This window comes from Mirounga angustirostris, unplaced genomic scaffold (genome assembly GCF_029215605.1).
Source record: "Mirounga angustirostris isolate CCGP_5_RB_7025 unplaced genomic scaffold, mMirAng1.0.hap1 SCAF_3, whole genome shotgun sequence".
Taxonomy (NCBI): Eukaryota; Metazoa; Chordata; class Mammalia; order Carnivora; family Phocidae; genus Mirounga; species Mirounga angustirostris.
Genome location: NW_026991711.1, coordinates 169,165,338 through 169,185,766, shown reverse-complemented (window position 1 = coordinate 169,185,766; position 20,429 = coordinate 169,165,338). Strand labels below are relative to the sequence as shown.

Sequence of the window (20,429 nt, the reverse complement as noted above, 5' to 3'; positions counted from 1 at the left end):
CCGCAGGAAGGGACTAGTGGTATAACCAGAGAGGCACAGAAGGAAGAGTGTAAATGATATTTCTCCTTAGGATGTTCTTCCTCCTAGGACTTTCATGAAACCAACATCAAAGCTTTGGGACTGGGTCCTGTTGGAAGAGGCAATTTGCCATGGCTCCCTGGTCCACTACTTCCCATGTCCTCAGCCAGGTGCATATGGGCCCTTCAACACCTGCAGTCTACCAAAGGCTTTTGGGCTACACTCTGCTTGCCTAGGTTGGCAATGTAGCCCATGATTAGAAACTAAACATACATTGACTTAATGAATCACAGTCTCCCTCCCTCTCTCACTTGCTGGTACATGCTAGAGAAGTCCTTCCCGGATGAAGGGATTTCAGCTAGTTCTCATCGACAGGGCAAGATGGGGCTGGAGAATTTGGTGCCTTTTGGTGGGAGTAGCTCACAGGCAGAATTTCGGCTAAGGATGTGGCCAAATGGGATGGAGGAGCAGAGATACAACCCAGGAAGAAGGCTTCCCCACCTCTGCTCCGGGGAACAATAACTCCTTCTAGCTAATTTTAGATAGGAACAGAGAAAGAAAGCCAATCATCTGCATAGCTTCCTGCCTCCACTTCTTCCCGCTCCTCTCACTCTGTCTGCCCGCCGTCCCCTCCATCCCCATCCGGCCTCTCAATGCCTTCTGCTTCTGCACCCAAGACCTTTGCGACAGGGCTAACTTCTTGGTATTTGTTTAGGGCTGACCTTTGGTGTCAGTGTACCTTTCCATTCCCAAATCCCCAAGCCCCTGTCCCAGCACCATGGAGCCTCGCCCCACAGAGAATCTGTGAATTCTAGCGTTAGAGTAAAATTCTGTCATTTACGTTTGTTATGTAGTTTCTGAAATTACAGCAAAAAAACCACAACTCTTTACAAACAGTAAAATAATGAAAGACAGCTTAGTTGGAATTACAGACATTTCACATCTCATAAAATAACATAAAAGCTAATAAAAATATGGAGCACGTTTTCATATTCACTACGTTGGCCCTTTTACAAAAGATTCGTTCACCACTGGGTTAAAACTGCCCCAGACGCTCAGCAAGCTACATGCAGATGTGTTCATGGTATTATTATCACTGTTATTACTGTTAATTCTTCAGGGTGCTTAGCACTATTTATCCAAACAACCTAGGGGATGTTTGCAATTTTAAGCCACAAAGGGCTGAGTTTGGGCAGGGGTGTGTCGATGAAGACGGGGTTTTAGGGATTTTGGGGCACCATGTTTTTTCTTCCTCTTTTTGGTAGACACATAGCCCGTGAGGCGTGACTATGCCTGGGGTGGGATTACCTGGTGAGGACCTCTACGCTGTACAGAAGGGCCTGCAGGGATGTTGCAAGAGCAGCTGTGGCAGCGATCTCCTCCCGGGCCGCAGGCACGGTCTCCACTTGGGACGTCTGCCTCTTTAGCTTTTGTAGGTAACAGGGGACTAGAGCTTCCAAGACCATCAGCATCTGAAGACTTTAATCAACAGAAAGGAAACCAAGTCACATTTTACATCCTGCTTTGGTTGGCAGTGTCATATTTGGGAGCACGGAGGAATGAACAGCCTCGAGAATGAGGACCGATTTTCCGGGCCCCCTTCCCACCCAACCCAAGTCAAGAGTAAGTAAAGCTGCTGGAAAGATTGAGCGACACCAGTTAATTAACTAATTCACTAATTAATTGAGCACCCAGGAAGAGGTGAGGAAATTCCGCTTGCCTTTCGGGGATATACGGCCTAGTGGGGAGGGGAAAAGGAGCATATCTACAGCTGGTGGGGAGAACTGTGGAATGAGGACTGGTGGGGCTGTGCGCTCCATCTAGAGAAACAGGCATCACAATGATCAATAAAGCTGCCACCCAGGGATGTGCTAAGAGTGATTTTGCAGCTGACACAAATTTTAGACAAGATAAAACCCTTCCCTGCGAGGCCGGCTTCTTAAAGGTTAGGCAATTTTCGAGAAAAGAGTCTGTGGAAACAGCTTCCATGATGCAGGTCTGAAAATGGCTGCTTACTGGAGTGAATAATAAAAAAATCTCAACGACATTTTAACAAGAGCCACATGTCAAATGTAACTACATAGAAACTTTGAAGGTAAAAGTCAGAACAAATACCAGTCAGACTTATAAAGCTACAGTAATTAAGACAGCATAATATTGGTGCAAGTGATGAGGGATAGAAGCAGAAAGATGTTCACCTTTAGCCCAGAAGGCTGACCTATAGCCTGCCTAGGTCCGATAGGGATCAAATACATGCTGGTTGCTACATTCTTAAAGGGTCTCATGACTGCCTACGTATCTCAGCAATAGTTAACATCGAACTGAATGAGAAGTACCAGAGAAATCTTGCAAAAGTAGTTTTATGAGACGTTCAAAGAAGACATTTATGATCTAACACTCCCTTCCCACGCATGAAGAGTATAACCACCAGCTTCGTATAGCAAAAAGTACAGCTCTTTCTGCCCATAGGTCCTGTCCCCGTGCTACTTAAATAAACTTACTAAGTTGCACCATACAACCTCTCAAGCATTCGTTCTCGGGGAAAAAAAAAAAAAATTCTTTCCTGGCTGTTACACTCCACAACCCCACAACACAAGGAGAGACAGACAGACATGTGGAACAAAATAAGGAGTCTGAAGCAAATCCACAGGTACTTGATTTATAACAAGGATGACATTGCAATGCAATGGGAAATGCTAGTCTTTTCCTTAAATGGTACTTGGTCTATTGTCTATTAGCATCTGTATGGGAAAAAGAAATCTTGACCCTTACTTTACACCATACCAAAATTTAATTTCAGATGGATTATCTATCTGAATATGAGGGTAAAAACAATAAAGCATTTGGCAGATAACATAAGGGGATATATTCATATGCTTGGGTTAGCCAAGATTTCTTTTTTTTTTTTTTTTTTTAAGATTTTATTTATTTGACACAGAGAGAGAGATAGCGAGAGCAGAAACACAAGCAGGGGGAGTGGGAGAGGGAGAAGCAGGCTTCCCGCTGGGCACGGAGCCCAATGCAGGGCTCGATCCCAGGACCCTGGGACCATGACCTGAGCGAAAGGCAGACACTTAACAACTGAGCCACCCAGGCGCCCCAGGTTAGCTAAGATTTCTTAAAGGAACACAGAAAGCACTAAATAGTGATACATTGGACTACATTAAAATGAAGAATTCTGTTTCATTAAAAGATAATATTAGGTGAGTAAAATTATAAGTCACAGAGTAAGAGATGTTATTTGAAATGCGTATAACCAGTGGTGTGCTGGAGTGGACATTTAACAGGTCAAGACAGTCTAGGTATGCATCTGTTTCCAACCCCATGTTCAATGACGTCATGCTGGTATCTTGTACTCAGCCATAGCTAGATATTGGCAAATCAGCAATGCTTTGCAACAGGGACTCTTCTCCGCCAGAGAGCTGGTTATTAAACGTTTACCAGCACCCCAGTCCATATAAGCTAAAAGTCCTTACATCAGACACTTTAAACAAATTCTACATATCAAATAAAATAAATACTGATAATCTTATTTAAAAATGGGTAGAAGACTTCAATAGGCACTTTGCACTTTGGAAAACCAGTAGTATCTACTAAAGGAAAACACACACCTATTCCATGACCTAGCACAGCATTTCTACCTACCAAAATACAGACATATGAGCTCACAAAGATGTGTACAAAAACCTTCACTGCAGCATTATTTGTAATAGCTTCAAATTAGATATAACACAGGGCGCCTGGGTGGCTCAGATGGTTAAGCGTCTGCCTTCGGCTCAGGTCATGATCCCAGGGTCCTGGGATCGAGTCCCACATCGGGCTCCCTGCTCCTTGGGAGCCCGCTTCTCCCTCTGCCTCTCTCTCTCTGTCTCTCATGAATAAATAAATAAAAATCTTATAAAAAAATGTTTAAATTTATAAAAAAAAAAAAAAAAATTAGATATAACACAAAAGTCTGTCTACGAGAAATTGATTGTGGCAAATACATTAAATATTACAGATGAATGAAGAACAAACTGTGGTGACTTACAATGATGTAGATGAAGTTCATGAAATAACATTGAATAACAAAAGTAGGACATTAAAAAGTACTTACTATATTATTTCACCTGAATAGAGTTCAGAAACAGGCAAAGATGATTTAGGATAGTGGCTCATCTGATTTTTCTATTTGAGTAGTACTTGTGTAGATGAGCTAAATTTATGAACGTTGGTACAACTATAAAATTACGATTTTTAAAAACCTTTTTGTGTAAATGTTACATTTAAATAAAATACATTTACTTAAAAAATTTAAGTACAATAGGGACTTGGTGTTACCAGTGTTGAAGAGTTATAAGAATTGTACTTGTTCCTTGGGAGAGATCCTGGGGAACAGCTGCTTAAGAGACCCTGATCCTACCCAGAAATTTAAGAACCCCTCTGGCTTAAACAGAACAGAATAGGGACTAGGGAGGATAATTCTTTCTTTAATTTTAATTTAACTTAATTTAACAATATTGGACTTTGGCCTTTAACTCACAGTGACTAGAGAATTTGATTGTGAACTCTAATTCCTTTTGATTTCAGTGTGTTTGGATTTTTGTTTGTTTTTTAAAGATTTTATTTATTTATTTATTTGAGAGAGAGAGAGAGAGAGCGCACAAGCAGGGGGGGCAACAGGCTGAGGGAGAAGCAGGCTCCCCGCTGAGTAAGGAACCTGTTGCGGGGCTCCATCCCAGGGCCCTGGGATCATGACCTGAGGCAAAGGCAGATGCTTAACCTACTGAGCCACCCAGGCGTCTCATGGATTTTAACTTGAGAGAGGATTCCACGTCTTACCAGAAATCTGATAATGGGAAAAATTTTTAGTTAAATCTAGGGGTTTTCTATGTCACTGACATTTTAACATTAGAGGACCTTTATGCATTTTGTTATTGCAGTGTCTTGATGTTACCACTTCATCTCACTGCAGATCCTCGGAGACACCCTACTAACAATGTACCCAGACACACCTGGAATAGAAAATAGGATATGGACTTGGAAAGATTTCAGTGCCCAACACTGATCAATTTTAACAACTGCAATATTATGGGCCACAAACCTTTGTATTTCACTGGCCCATGTATTTGAAAATCTGAGCATCTGTGGGGTTCTCCAGATCCTAATTTCCTTTAAATAAGAGCAAGAACTATATAAAGAACTCTAGTCTTAAGTTCCTCAGGAGACAAGGCATCATAACAAAAAAAGTGATTTCATTTTTTTCATTTCTAACAAGATTTTCTTTATTTGAAATTACATTCTCAAGGGTAAAATTCTATGTGATGGCTATTGGGGAGGGCACATTCTGCATGGAACACTGGGTGTTATGCACAAACAATGAATCATGGAACACTACATCAAAAACTAACAATGTAATGTATGGTGATTAACATAACATAATAATAAAAAACGAATAGATGAAAACACACACACACACAAAAAGAAGGCACGTATTGAATGGAGACCTGGGTGTTATAGGCAAACAATGAATCATGGAACACTACATCAAAAACTAATGATGTAATGTATGGGGATTAACATAACAATAAATTTTTAAAAAAAGATTAAAAAAAAAAAAAGAAAATAGGATAGGGAGTATTTTTATACCCAGAAATAGAATGGGCTTGGAGTTAACGCAGGGTTTCAATCCATTGTTGAGCCTTTTATGGAGCCTTGATATTATAGGACGAGCCCAAGGAAAGTGGGAGAAGGACCATTGTTATAGACTGTAGATTAGCTCTCTCGAGGGACATAGCCACATTTCTGGTTGACCACTGGCATGATATTTAATCCCAGCTGATTAACACAAAAAAAGCTGGGAATCTTGGTGGGGGGGGGTGGATATTTCTTACTCATTCTTCATGTAGAGAGAGTTCAATTAATATGAATCCTGGTCCCTCTTTGTCCCTTTACTCATTCTGTTGTAGGGGAGAGGGAAAGACTAATCTGAGAGGCAAACTGATAAAGATACACTGACAAAATCAACTCCGCTCTTTACTTCTTCCTGCAAGAGCTTGCCAACAGAACAGGATTTCTTTCCTCCACACTGTGGGTTTTCAGGGCAGTCCTGTTTCAAGCTTGATTCTTATACCAAAAATACGATAGCACATAAATTGGGATTTTGTTAATGAACTAGACATTACAAGAAAAGATCAAAGTAGATTGAGAAGTCGAGAGGGGAGAGATTGCCTAATATTGATATAACTGGGGAGGAGGGCCAGAGGGTTGATTAAGCCAGCCTCAGGGAGCATTTAAAGGAATGTAACTCTATTATTTTTAAGGATCTATAACTGCATAACAGGGGGCTATCCCTGATTCATCTGAATTACTGTCTCTGTCTTTAAAAGTTTTCTTTTAATAGCAAGATGAGATTGATTTTCATTTCGCATATCAGTACATAAATCAGACTAGCACCAACGTCCTGGAATTGGGAGGACACTTTCCATGTGAATCCTTCTCATTCCTTACACTTGGCAAAATGACAGGCAAGATTTCTGTTCTTGCTCTATGTGTGACAGGAGTTCTTAGTGCTCCTTGAAAAGCATTCTCTTCGATAGTTTAAATGTCTGCTCTGCAATTTTGTTTACTATTCATTTGTGTTACATGTCAGGACAGTATTTTCTAAACAAGACGAAACATCTTAGCTGCCACACAAATTCCAAATTTTAGGGTGTTTTACATTAATGAAGATTTACTGTATTTTCCAGAACTTGTGCTATGATACGTTTCCTAAATGTAGTTATTGAGAACATCCTTGCCAGAATATTACAGGATGATATGAGCCCACATAACCTTTGTACTCATTCACTTTTATTTCCTTAGCCGCATTTACTTATCACAAGGCCTAGAATAAAGGGCTGCATTACCTTCTGAATGATTCGGGAGCATAGGCTACTACAGTGACGCAGAGCTTAATGGCCTCACTTATAGAGAATGTCAGGTCTTCGTTTCCATAGCAGAAATCTGAAGGGACAGAAGGTCAAGGCACAAAATCAGAGTGGAGTCTGCCAGGGATCAAGGAGACATTATCACTCTTTTTTTTTTTTTTAAAGATTTTATTTATTTATTTGAGAGAGAGAGAGAGAGAGAGAGCACATGAGAGGGAGGAGGGTCAGAAGGAGAAGCAGACTCCCTGCTGAGCAGGGAGCCTGATGCGGGACTCGATCCAGGGACTCCAGGATCATGACCTGAGCCAAAGGCAGTTGCCTAACCAACTGAGCCACCCAGGCGCCCGACATTATCACTCTTAACACTCCAGTTATACTTGATAGCCATTTCTTCATCAGACTTTATTTCTAAACTGTGAACATGATTAATTTCTTCATCTAAAGGGACTGAAAATTCTGTTTCCTCCTTTTGAATAATCAGATGAAAAATAAAAGTGCTTTTCGGGGGGTAGTTTGGGAAAAAAATCTGACCTAATAGAAGATACCCAAGGGCACGCAGGTGTCTAAGACATGAGACTTTATCTTTGAATTCCCTCTAGTTCTACACATTTCATGATCATAAAAGACCATTTTAGAGAGTTACTCACCTAGAATTGCCCAGGAAAACCTAATTTTCTGAACACTGTGGTACTAGAGTAGTGTAGAATGATTAATACAATTTTCATGGGAGGGAATTCCTTACTCTTTAGGGTTTTCTTTTTTTAAAAAAAATTATTTTATTTAATTTTTTAAAAGATTTTGTTTATTTGACAGAGAGAGACACAGTGAGAGAGGGAATATAAACAGGGGGAGTGGGAGAGGGAGAAGCAGGCTTCCCACGGAGCAGGGAGCCTGATGTGGGGTTCGATCCCAGGACACTGAGATCATGACCTGAGCCAAAGGCAGATGCTTAATGACTGAGCCACCCAGGCGCCCCTAGGATTTTCAATAAATTAAAACTTTTTTTTAAAACATCTTATTTATTTGAGAGAGAGAGGGAGGGAGGGGGAGAGAGAGAGAGTGAGAGAGAGAGCATGCACACATGCAGGAGTAGGGGGTGTAGCAGAGGGGGAGGGAGAGGGACAAGCAGACTGCACTGAGCACAGAGCCTGCTGCAGGGCTTGATCCCAGGACCCTGAGATCATGACTTGAGCTGAAACCAAGAGTTGGACACTTAACCAACTAAGCCAACCAGGCAATCCTAGGATTTTTAAGAAATTTAAGAAAAACAGGAGATAGGAAATGTCCTCATTCAATGTATACCACTTTTTCGTTTTTTTTTTTTTTTTTTCTGTTTTGATTTAGGTTAAAATATTTAATATAGAATTATTTTTTAAAAAAAATTACAAAGGGAAAAAGAAGGTCAGGGCAACTTTTGTTTTTACCTAATGACTTAAGAGGCTTCTCAGCTTTGACCAGCTCTAAGATGTCTAATATGTCAGTGGTCTCCCCCTCCAGGGACTGCAGCAGGTCAAACAAGCACTGAGCTGACACACCTTTGCTGGGCCCGTTATTGGCAGCTTCCTGTATGAAGAAAGGCTATTTTAGTTTATTTATTCCCACCTCAGCAGTAATGTGGTTTGATCAGGAATTCAAATCTCACAAACACCACCACTGATAACAATTACATCGATCTGGCATTCAGCTCCCACAATCCTGCATCCAGCAGTGCTGCTATATGATTTTGGAATGGAACACCTGACTTTCAAGGGATCTATTAAATGCTAATCTGGTACAGAGAGGTATTTGTGCAAACTCCTAAAAATACAGCAATATGTAGACTGCCAGAACAATTCATGTAAATGTCTCCTCTGGTCCGCGATGGAAGGACTCAGCATTCCTGAAAGAACTTTCCATAATGTAGGAGTAGAATACTTCAAATACGTCTGGGGAAACAGATGCTTATTTTAACAACTTTTGGCATTTTTCAGGTCTTGTTTGATAATATAACTCCAAAATGGAGATGCTTGCCATCTCAAATCTATTTAAAATGGCCTTGATTCATTAAAACAATAAATCCCTCTTAAATTCCTACTATGTGCCAAATAGAATTCTGTACACTGACGTTATGACAAAACAAAAACAAAACAAAATAGACATACAAACAAAAACAAACCAAATGCAAACAGAGAAACAGATCAAGGTCTTGCTTTAATGGAGCTTAAATTCTATTTTGGGGTATGGTAGAGATACATATTAGTGAATCAAATGTATAACATGTGATATAGTATGGTATAAGGGTTCTGAAGAAAAAGAAAAAGAAAGCAGGGTAAGTGCTAGACAGTGATAGAAAGGAATGATAATCAGGACTCTTCCTTTTTATTAATTGAGTATAAAAACCTGGGGAGTGGGTCTATTAGTATCCTACAGGCAGAGATGAGGGTTGAAGAAAAATGAAGAGAAGTAATTATGACATTTGTATCCCACTGGTTGAAGAAAGAGAGCTGAGATGCTGACTATACAAATGGACAATATAAATGAGCAGGTCATATATAAAAACAGAACTCTGATCCAAAACCTGTGGTAACCCGCCCAGGAAACCAATCCATTGTCCACAGTCACTAGCCCAGGAACCAGCCTGCTGTAAGTCAGGTTAGTAGGAAGTCCGACTACTAGCTCTAGGGGAGACCAAACAATAACCCCTTTAACCATTTGTTCCCTAATGGCCAGGCCTTGATTAAAACCGACAGCTTCCCTGATACTTGTCCCTGCTTCCAACTAGACCAATCAGAGAAAGCCAAATATGTACCCCTAAGCAATTACACCGGATGCCCCACTTCTAGTTAGCCGGCTTACAGCTCCCTCGTACCAACGGCCTCCGATCAGGGCACACCTGAAGCCTTCCCTTTTCTCCACCATAAAAGTTCCTTACTCCTCTGTCTGCCTTTGAGTCTCTGCCGAGACACAGGTGACGGACGGTGGCGAACTCCCTTGCCACTGCCGACTCTAAAAGAGCCTTTGCTTTCCTCATCGGGTTGGTCTACTTACAGGAAACTCCAGGAGAGGGGCCACACTAGCAAACAGCTGGAGCACAAATGGCTTCCGGTGTAGAATGTAGAACTGTTGGCAGGCAAATTCGATGGCTTGACGCAACTGGGGATTGCTTTCATAATCGGAGTACACCTGCGGAAAAATGCCACATATTCAGAACATGCCTTAGCAGCCTGTCAAACTTGTGTTTGCTTTTAAAACTCATAGCAATGGAGGGGCGCCTGGGTGGCTTAGTCGGTTAAGTATCTGACTCTTGACTTGGGCTCAGGTCATACTTGCAGGGTCCTAATATTGAGCCCCATGTCAGACTCTGTGCTGAGCGTGGAGACTGCTTAAGATTCTCTCCCTCTCCCCCACCCCCGCCCCGCCCTCCCCCCTCCTGCCCCTCACAGTCTCTCTCTCTACAAAAACAAAACAAAAACACCTCATAGCCCTGGGAAGCATGGAGAGAGGTGGCTAATTTAATAAACTGGTAGATGGGAGTATAAAACAGTATGATCTCTCTTGTGAGAAATTTGGTAATAAACATGAATATACTTTTTCCCAGGGAGTGTGTCACTAGGAATTTACCTCAAGAAACAAATTGGACAAAGGTACAAAGACGGATATAGAGGAATTCCTACTGCAATTTTGCTTATAATAGTGGAAAATTTTGAACAAGTGAAATTATCCATAAATTGGGGTAGGTTAAGTAGATCATGGTATATGCATACAGCAGAATATTATGCAGTTATTAGAAAGATGCTCTAGCACTCAACGTAGCTACATGAGAAAAAGCCCGTGATATTCTTAGTGTGATGTGAGAAAGGTAGGTAACAAACCTGAACATGTGGTATGATCCAACTTTTGTTTAAAAAAAAAAGTAGGATTAGAGTGCAAGGATTTTCAAGAAGTATAAATAATGGTTATCTAGGAAGGAGGATTATAGGTGATCTTTGTTTTCTTCTTTAAACTTTATCTTCTGAATTTTATAACGAGCATTTATTGTTTTTGGAAATCAGTAAAAAAGTTTATAAAAATAGAGAAAGTTCCAACTATCTAAAAATAAGAGAGGCCTGATATTAAAGAACATTTCTTGCCCCGGTAGGTTGAACAAACTCCACTTTGCACAAGCATGTATTACTTTTATAATTTTTATTAAAACTTCCATAAAAGTAGAGGACTGGGATGAGCCCCTAGGCTCTGTCTGAACTTCACCCATTACTCCTAAACGTAGCCAGATACACATTAGACATGGGTACATGGAAATTGTTCCTGCTGACTTCACCTCCTCCGATCTCAGCATAGCAAATTTAATAGCAACAGAAATCTCGATTCAGACAGAGATCAGAAAATCTCTCAGGAGAAACATCAGCGGAACACCTGCCATACGTTTGAGTAAAGAGAGCAGTGATTCCCAAACTTCTAGGGCATCAGAACCACCCGGGGGTCTTGTAAGAATCCAGATGAACGGGCCCTGACTCCACAGTTTCTGGTTAAGTAGGTCTGGGGTGGGGCCCAAGAATGTGTATTTCTAACAAATTCCCAGGGGATGCTGATGCTGCTTGTCCAGCGACCCCACTTTGAGACCCACTCAAAGAGTGGTTAGAGAAAAGGGGAAAGCCTATCCCAGGTCTGGGAGATCTCAGGAGAGACAGAACGGGTTGGTGTGACCTTCCAGAAAATTCCGGGGAGATTTCATTTGGTGCCTTCTGCTGCCACAAAAGCAGATAGCTTCCATCTTAAAAAGTGGTAGTACAGGTCTTGTTGACCTGCCGCACGGGCAGTTGGTTTTCTGGTGAGGAGGCCCGAGCCACAGCACCTGCAGCATGGTGGGCAGAATCCACTGGTAGCCGCTGAGAGAGAAAAGGTGGTTGAAGTGCACAGCGCTGTTGATGACGGTGGCGGCGTACTGCCTGAGGAGGGCGCTGTCTTCCGGGTGGAGGATCAGAGCCCCGTTAAAGACGTTGAGGAAGAGCATGATTTCATCTCCCCAGGGAAACTCGCTCGGCATGCCCAGGAACATCTCCTCCAGGAGCTGGATCCACAAGCTTTTGTGAAGAGTGTCGAGGCCAAACAGCTCCTTGCCGGCTGTGAGAACACAAAACAGCCGAGACAGAATTAGCCCCACGCCAATCCTGTCTGCGTGGGGGGGCCATCAAACCGGGGGCGGGGGGGCACTGCTGTTTCCCATTTGTTCCAGCTCTGGGACGGGAAGATGTACTGCGGAAATGCTTCCAGCACACATTGCTGCTGCTGGTATCACACTCCCTGGTTCTCAAAGGACTTCCATCATCACCTCCTTGATCCGACTCTGGAGGCCAGACAGGGCTGGTATTTGCAGCATGTTGCACTGAGTAAGCTGCGGCATTGAGGGAAAAAATCAGTTGTTTCAGAAAGGAAATGGGGCAGGGCTGGGACTGGTTCTAGATCTTTGAATTCCTGGACAGACAGACGAGAGCTCTTTCCACTATTTGCTCTGGAACTTCTGGGTGAGGAAGACATTGAACATTGGGAGGCTAATTGTAAATATCTCAAATTAATAATTGAGTCACACAGCAAGGCTTTGAAGCGAGCCTCTTTCTGGTCTCTCTGTCTCTATCTCCCTCTCCATTCAGGTGTTAATTCAGATAGAGTAAAACAAACATACACGGATCTCAAATGGAGAGTTCGGTGAGTTTTGACAAAAATACACGCTCATGTAACCAACGCACCAATCAATACATAGACCATTTTCATTACCTCAGAAAGTTTCCAGGAGATCCATCCCCCGCAACTCAGAGGCAACCACTGTCCTGATTTCTGTAGATGAGTTTTGTTTCCTGAAGTTCATATGAACACCTGTTCTTCACTTAGTCAAGTAACAATACCTACTACTACCTACCCTAACAATACCATACTATACCCTTCAACTGCTTATGGAAAAGAATATGTGCGGTGTGTGTGTGTGTGTGTGTGTGTGTGTGTGTGTGTGTGTGGAATACTACTCAGCCATCAAAAAATGAAATCTTTCCATTTGCAACGACGTGGTGGATGGAACTAGAGGGTATTATGCTAAGCGAAATAAGTCAATCAGAGAAAGACAATTATATTATCTCACTGATATGTGGAATTTAAGAAGCAAAACCGAGGATCGTAGGAGAAGAGAGGAAAAAATAGAACAAGATGAAACCAGAGAGGGAGACAAACCATAAGAGACTCTTAATCATAGGAAACAACCTGAGGCTTGCTGTGGGGGTGGGGGGTGGGAGGATGGGACAACTGGGAGATGGACATTAAGGCAGGCACATGATGTAATGAGCATAGTATTATATAAGACTGATGAATCACTGACCTCTACCTCTGAAACCAATAATACATTATATGTTAATTAATTGAATTTAAATTAAAAAAAAAAACCCCAAAAAATCCTGCTTATGATTAGTTAAGAACAGTGGTCTCAGTTTGCTCCCTGGAATTGCAGCATCAACATCCCTTGGGAACTTGCTAAAATTCAAGTTCCCGGGCTCTATGCCAGAGCCACTGAGTCAGAACCTGGGGAGGGTGGAGCCCAGCAATCTGTGTTTTATCAAGTCCTCCAGGTGATTCTGATGCACTGAGGGCTGAGAAGCACTGCCTTAGAGAACTGTCTGCTGGTTCAGATGCTCTCCAGCCAAGGACCAAACAAGGGCATAGGAAGCCCAAGAAAAGAAATGCTTTTTTTTTTTCTTGATACCTTGTGGATCACTGAAGAGTGAAAATTCAGCGTCAATAGCACTTCGGGGGAATGAGGGTAGTCGGAGGAGGTCTTCCTGGAGCATGGAGACATGGGACTGTTTGTGGGCTGTGGGGATCTTCTGCGTCAGGGAGATGAGAAACAAAACCCGCCCGACTTCCTCCAGCTTCCGAGTGAACACCTAGCCACAAACAAAAGCAGGAGCAGAGGAAACGTAGAATTAGCAACTCTGAGATTAAAAGGAGTGAAGACGTTGAAGTAAAATCTTTCATGGCAAACAGGGCTGATAAAAAATCAAGGGGGGGGGTGGGTGTTGAATTGAGGGAGAAATGGTTTTTTTTCTTTACCACATAGATGGAGCAAACAATGCTTGATTGACTCTCACTTCCTGTATCCGCCTGCTCCCCAGAAGGAAGTGTTTCTTAGGGGTTTGCAGGCTGGAGGAGCATAATGAAAGCATTGTCAGGAATCGTTCCATATGAAATAGAGCCCATTTGTTTGGATATCATAATATGGAAGACCTTTTCCAACAGGAGCCAGTCAGTCAGTTCCAAGTGTCTCTACCATTTCCACAGATACCTTAAGCTGTTCTGGGCTTTTCTCTTAAAAAAGGACTGAAATGGGATCCAGGAAGAACCTATCTTGGGACAAAAGCTGATGGGCCTAAATGGCGCAGACAGGATTCTCTTGGTCCCTTCTCTTTGTTCCTTTCCTGTTGATGATGGGTGGGCAGGGAGTGTGATGAGGAGGTCCATAAGCAGTCCGAAGCTGCTGAGGAAACTCCAGGGCCAGAACCACAGGCTTTCATACTACTATCTCCCTGCAGAACTCAGAGAGAAATCTTAAAATTCCAACTTGGAGTGTACACAGAACGAGGGCTCCATTTTATGCAATTTTTAAAAAATATTTTATTTATTTATTTGACAGAGAGAGACACAGCGAGAGAGGGAACACAAGCAGGGAGAGTGGGAGAGGGAGAAGCAGGCTTCCGGCTGAGCAGGGAGCCCAATGAGGGGCTCAATCCCAGAACCCTGGGACCATGACCTGAGCCGAAGGCAGACGCTTAACGACTAAGCCACCCAGGTGCCCCCATTTTATGCAATTTTTAAAAACATGTTCTTAGACATAAAAAGAACACACTAGTGAAGTGCTATTGTTGATAATGGCTTTAATTCTTTTGCTGCCAAAATCAGGGGCTGGGATAATTGGGGGTAATTATTTCAGAAATTATATACACTTAAGACCTTACAGTTATGTATACTTTAGACCCAAGACCACACACTCTGTAATACTTGCACTATTTTCCTCTTTCAACTGCAATTCAGGTAGTTTATGCTAACTATACTTTTAATTACTTAAGTGGTCTAATTCTATACCATTCTCATTCATTCCATGAAGTTGTTTTTGAATAGTTTGATGCCAAATTAACCTTCTTGCAGAAAACTGTGCAGAAAAACTGAAATGATAAATTATCCTGAAATTCTTTAGACATTTTATTAAAAATTAATGAATATGGGGGTGCCTGGGTGGTTCAGTGGGTTGAGGTCCAATTCTTGGTTTTGGCTCACGTTATGATCTCAGGGTTGTGGGATCAAGTCCCCTGTCGGGTGCACTTGGCGTGGGGTGTGCTTGAGATTCTGTCCCTCTCCCTCCGCCACCATCCTTCCCCTTTGGGCGCATGTAAGTGCACTCTCTCTCTCTCTAATAAATAAAATCTTAAAAAATACAAAATAAAAATAAATAAATGAATGTAACACATAGACCATATTAAAATTGTATCATTATTAGAATTGTGGGGCACCTGGGTGGCTCAGTTGGTTGAGCGACTGCCTTCGGCTCAGGTCATGATCCTGGAATCCCGGGATCAAGTCCCGCATCAGGCTCCCTGCTCGGCGGGGAGTCTGCTTCTCCCTCTAACCCTCTTCCCTCTCATGCTCTCTGTCTCTCATTGTCTCTCTCGCAAATAAATAAATAAAATCTAAAAAAAAAAAAAAAAAAAGAATTGTGGACTATAGGACTCCTGGGTGGCTCAGTTGGTTAGGCAACTGCCTTCGGCTCAGGTCATGGTCCTGGAGTCCTGGGATCGAGTCCCGCATCGGGCTCCCTGCTCGGCAGGGAGTCTGCTTCTCCCTCTGACCCTCCCTCCTCTCATGCTCTCTCTGTCTCATTCTTTCTCTTTCAAATAAATAAATAAAATCTTAAAAAAAAAAAAAGAATTGTGGACTATAGCTATATTTTGCATACAAAATAGTGAATTTCCTTATTCTTTTCTTCAATCATAAATTTAAGTACAACTGCTTGATTCTGTCTCCTGTTTTAAGGGAAGTTAGTAACATGCCTAAGGTCAGGTGACTGATCAGTGGCAGAGCTGGGACTGGGTCCAAGTCTCTGTACCTTAGCTCAGTGCTTTTCCCAGGCATAATACATTGATCCCTTTTATTTTATTTTTCCCAACCAGTGTAAACCTCTGTGGCAACCTTCCAAGAGCTGCATTTGTGTACTTCCAATCCTGTTTTATAAAAATGTGAGAAGAAAACTTGGAAACTAGTAGGTAAATAAATTCGAAGATTTCTAGTGTTTTTTATTTTTTTATAGATTTTATTTATTTATTTGACAGAGAGAGACACAGCGAGAGAGGGAACACGAGCAGGGGGAGTGGGAGAGGGAGAAGCAGACTTCCCGCGGAGCAGGGAGCCCGATGCGGGACTCGATCCCAGGACCCTGGGATCATGACCTGAGCCGAAGGCAGACGCTTAATGACTGAGCCACCCAGGCACCCGATTTCTAGTGTTTAGGCACAACGACTTGTCATAGCATTAATCCAAATGAGTGTTCTTTGATACCTTTACATTATGATCCAATTTATGAAAACTAACACACTATTTTGGGGAACTATTGACCAAGGGCCTACCCATCCACTTTCTCGAGAGAGGATTGTATCAGAATCAGAATCTCGGGGTTGGCAACACATTCACTGATCATCTATCCCAATGACTTGGCAAAACCATATAATAAAATAGAGGTGGTCAGGCACCTGTTTCTGAATGAGCTCCTGTCCTTTCTCTGGATGCATATGTACCAGGTTCAGCTGTGGAGATACTGATCTCCGGAAAGGATAAATATCCCGAACATACGTCTGTGGCAGGATTACACAAAGAGAGAGAGAAAAAAAAAAAGAGTTCAGATGATTATCAAATGATTAAATTTTACTCTAATTTCCTCTTTACCCAAAGGTCAAATGAAAGTTATGTATTTTCTAAGGGTTTTCTCATTTTATGCTCTCGAATTCTATAAAATCCTATGGAAAGTAAACGCCCACCTCAGGAAAGCATCAAACCACGTAGGCTTAGCACCCTTTCCAAACACTAGGGTGCAACATCAGGAGCAAAGGAGCCAAAGGCAATTTAATAAAGGACATTCTGGAGGAAGAAGGTCACTGTAAAGTGACGTCTTGAGGTGCCCTTTGGTCATTAGGTCAGGTCACCATGGTCATGCTCAACATAATAAAAAGAGGAATAACAAGGACATTAAAATTCCAAGTAGACACACATATTTATTATATGGGCAACTTAATTTTTCATCAGGAGGTAATAATAATGAATGCTTTATTTGCCTTATCTCCTTTAATTATTGCAACCTATGATAGATACTATTATCATCCTCTTCATTTTACAGACAAGGAAAATGAAGGGCACAAAGGTACAGTGGCTAGTCCAAAGCTACACTGACAGTAAGGTGGTGTAACCTAAGTGGCCATACTCCTAACCACTGAACAACGATGCCTCCCTGAGTGAGAGCAACATTCAGGAAAGGCATGACAAGTTTCCGACACAACTCAACAGGAGTGCGTCACTGTGCAGTCTCACCTTATTGTAGTGGATAAGATTCCATCGTTTGTCCATGAGAAAATAATGGGTTGACTGAGATTCTGGGATATTAAAAAACTCCAGACACTCCTAGAACAATAAGTATAAATAAATGTTTATGGAGAACATATTATGTGCCAGGTAGTAAGCTGAAAGATACAAATACCAAAACAAGGTAACTTATAAGGATTATAGATCTTATATACTTTTTATATGTATATATATATGGATACATATTGGATTTGAATACACAGTTGCCCAAAGAATGATATAATCCAGACTTGTAATGTAATATAAACCAACTGCTCTCAAAGTGCTAAAAGATGTGCAATTATAAATTCAGACTGCAGAGTGAACTGTGGAGGTACAGTGGCATCTACCGGTCTCAACGTCAGGAAGAAAGCATGTTCGGTAACGCCATTAAAAATAATACAAGCTACAACACATTGAGCCATTATTGTATACTGTATTCTGAGTTCAGTGCCTTCCATGTAGGTAACTTGTATATCCTGCTCTAGTACCCCAGTACTGGTGAAAAAGAATCTGAGCCTGGAGAGGTCCTGTTCAATTTAGGTCACGCTGGTTATGGTGGAACCGGGGTTGGGACTTCCTCTGTTTACCTTCCTGCCATTCAGCCTGAGTAGGAAAATGGAGTGGTTGTTGAAGTTTGCTTCACTGGGCCTTAGTAATTCTCTGGAGACGTCTGGGTAAGGCCCGAAGGAGGCATTTTGTACCGAAATAAGATATACACGTTTGGTACAACTGAATTTTTCAGAGGTCTTTCCTGCTTCCGTCTTGGCCTGGAGCTGTGTTCCAGGAAATCAGTTTACCAAAAGTTTGGAATCCAGATAGATGGGGAATAGCTGTAGTACTTTACCTTAAAAGCCATACAGGCATGTGTAACTATGGATTGGCTTTCTGCCAAGGGTCACAACTGCCATAACCATTAAAGGACTTTCTTGACTCACCCGATTTATTCTAAGATATATATGTTCTGCTTCTCCACCCATTTCCGTCCGTGGAAGTCAGACTGTATACCGTGCAACCAAGTGCCAGAGAAAGGGTCTCTGGCAGGATCAGCAGCTGATGGAGCCTGCCTTAGCTCCCTCCGTGTGCAACCCCAGGGCACCTCCAGAACTACCCCCACGTGATGTCAGGGAGCGCTGAAGCAGGAATCGACAGCACTCCCGGGGGAGCTAGTACGCTTGAGAGTGTCAAGATGCTACTTCAGCTGAAGAAGAAGTGGCATGCATTTACCTACCTCAAAGCAGAGCTATGATGTCGGTAGGTGTGGGGAAAATCATGTGAGGAAATGGGGGAGGTACACGATAGCGGAGCAGATTCTACAAGAGGTAAGTCAATGCATGTATTTGTTTGAAGATAGGAAAATGCCATTTAATTCTAAATGGGATGATCAGTGAAGTGGCCACAGACATTGTGCTTTAAAAATCATTTCTGTTGAAAGCCATTCATACCTTGAGCAGGGCTTCGAACTGAGTGTCTTCATGGACTGGTAACTGGGTTGGGATATCACACTCATTCTGCCCATGAACCACCAAGGTTTTGGTACCTACAGAAGGCAAATACAATCATAAGCTGAAGTTCACTCTAGGAAAGTTTATCTTTAAGGCACAAAATATTAAAATATTATCAATGGGCTGATATTTTTCTTGTTATGATTGTTACTTGTAGTGAGTGATTATGGTAAACTGTGTGTTGCCCTAATATCCCTCTTTTATAGTTAAAATAGATGTTTTAAACTTATTTACTGACTAAATAACAAAAGCTACCATTTATGGAGTTCCCAATACTTTGACATGTATTTCATGTGCATAATATTTAAATCTCACAACAACCCTATGGTATGGGCATTATTATTTTCATTCTACCAATGAGAAAACAATGGAAATGGACTCTTACAAGTAAGAACTTATAAGTAACTTAGTCAAAGACACATTTATTTAACAGAAAAGTCAGAATTCAAACCTTATGTGTTGCAACAAGTAATATATCCCTGTATTTTAAATGAGATGATCATGCAGTAATGGTTGAGAAAATACAAAAAGAGATATTAGCAAAACCATGACAAGTACCTGGAATGCAGTTTAAATTTACATTTTCTGTATTCTACTTGGCTAGGGAGTTAGTACTTATTCTACTTCATTCATTCATTATAAGTGTTTGTGAACATCATGATATACCTTGGCTTTTAATGAGCTGTTTTTAAGCCTATGAATGACAACATGAGTTTCTTTGCTATAATAAAAACTGATCACCTTGTCGGATAACCTGTCGAACATATAAATACACAACTTCCATTTATGGAACGCTTGCTATGAGTCAGGTATGACAGCAAGTATTTTATCTACGTAAATGCATTGATTACTCATGATTGTGCAGTATGAATCACATCCTTGTTTTACCCATGAGTAAAGAAAGCTTGAAAAATGATGTACTTTTTTTTTTAGCTAATACTAACTGTATTAATAAATGGGAGTAACATGACTTTAATGCAGGCCTCTACATTGCATACCCTGTGTTCTCATCTTTATATAATTGTGCCTTTCTCTTTATTTTAATACATGGATCATCTGGTATTTTCTTAGTCACTGCACCAGGATAAAGACTCGGAAGAATTTCTATCTTAAAGAAAAGCAAGCTATCAGGAGTGAAAAGGAACCGTAGCTCAAGTTTACATCACACTTCATGTTCTTTTGTTGTTCTCCTTTCCTCCTGCTTGTCCCTTTTCCAATTTTTCATAAAGCCATCTCTCATAGAGTTTACAAAGATCTGGGGTCCATGCCATGCAAACAGTATCATTCCCCTTGCAGTGCCAAACATTCATTCAGAACGGCTCCCCATTCAGCCGGCCCTGTGTGATAGACTTAAATACATCTTCAACCTTGGCCGCTC

General features: G+C 41.6%; 1 protein-coding gene across 3 annotated transcripts in view; it reads right to left on the bottom strand.

The window, feature by feature from the left end:
- Positions 1-20,429, bottom strand: part of UNC80 (unc-80 homolog, NALCN channel complex subunit) — a 229,921-nt gene that overhangs the window by 41,363 nt on the left and 168,129 nt on the right. For all 3 annotated transcript variants that reach the window (XM_064587002.1, XM_064587001.1, XM_064587003.1), the window contains 9 exons: positions 18,992-19,086; positions 17,517-17,606; positions 16,685-16,786; positions 13,651-13,831; positions 11,758-12,026; positions 9,954-10,088; positions 8,351-8,489; positions 6,906-7,002; positions 1,327-1,497 (listed from right to left, as the gene is read on the bottom strand). In XM_064587002.1, coding sequence (XP_064443072.1) covers positions 1,327-1,497; positions 6,906-7,002; positions 8,351-8,489; positions 9,954-10,088; positions 11,758-12,026; positions 13,651-13,831; positions 16,685-16,786; positions 17,517-17,606; positions 18,992-19,086 — 1,279 coding nt within the window. The remainder of the gene's footprint in view (positions 1-1,326; positions 1,498-6,905; positions 7,003-8,350; positions 8,490-9,953; positions 10,089-11,757; positions 12,027-13,650; positions 13,832-16,684; positions 16,787-17,516; positions 17,607-18,991; positions 19,087-20,429) is intronic.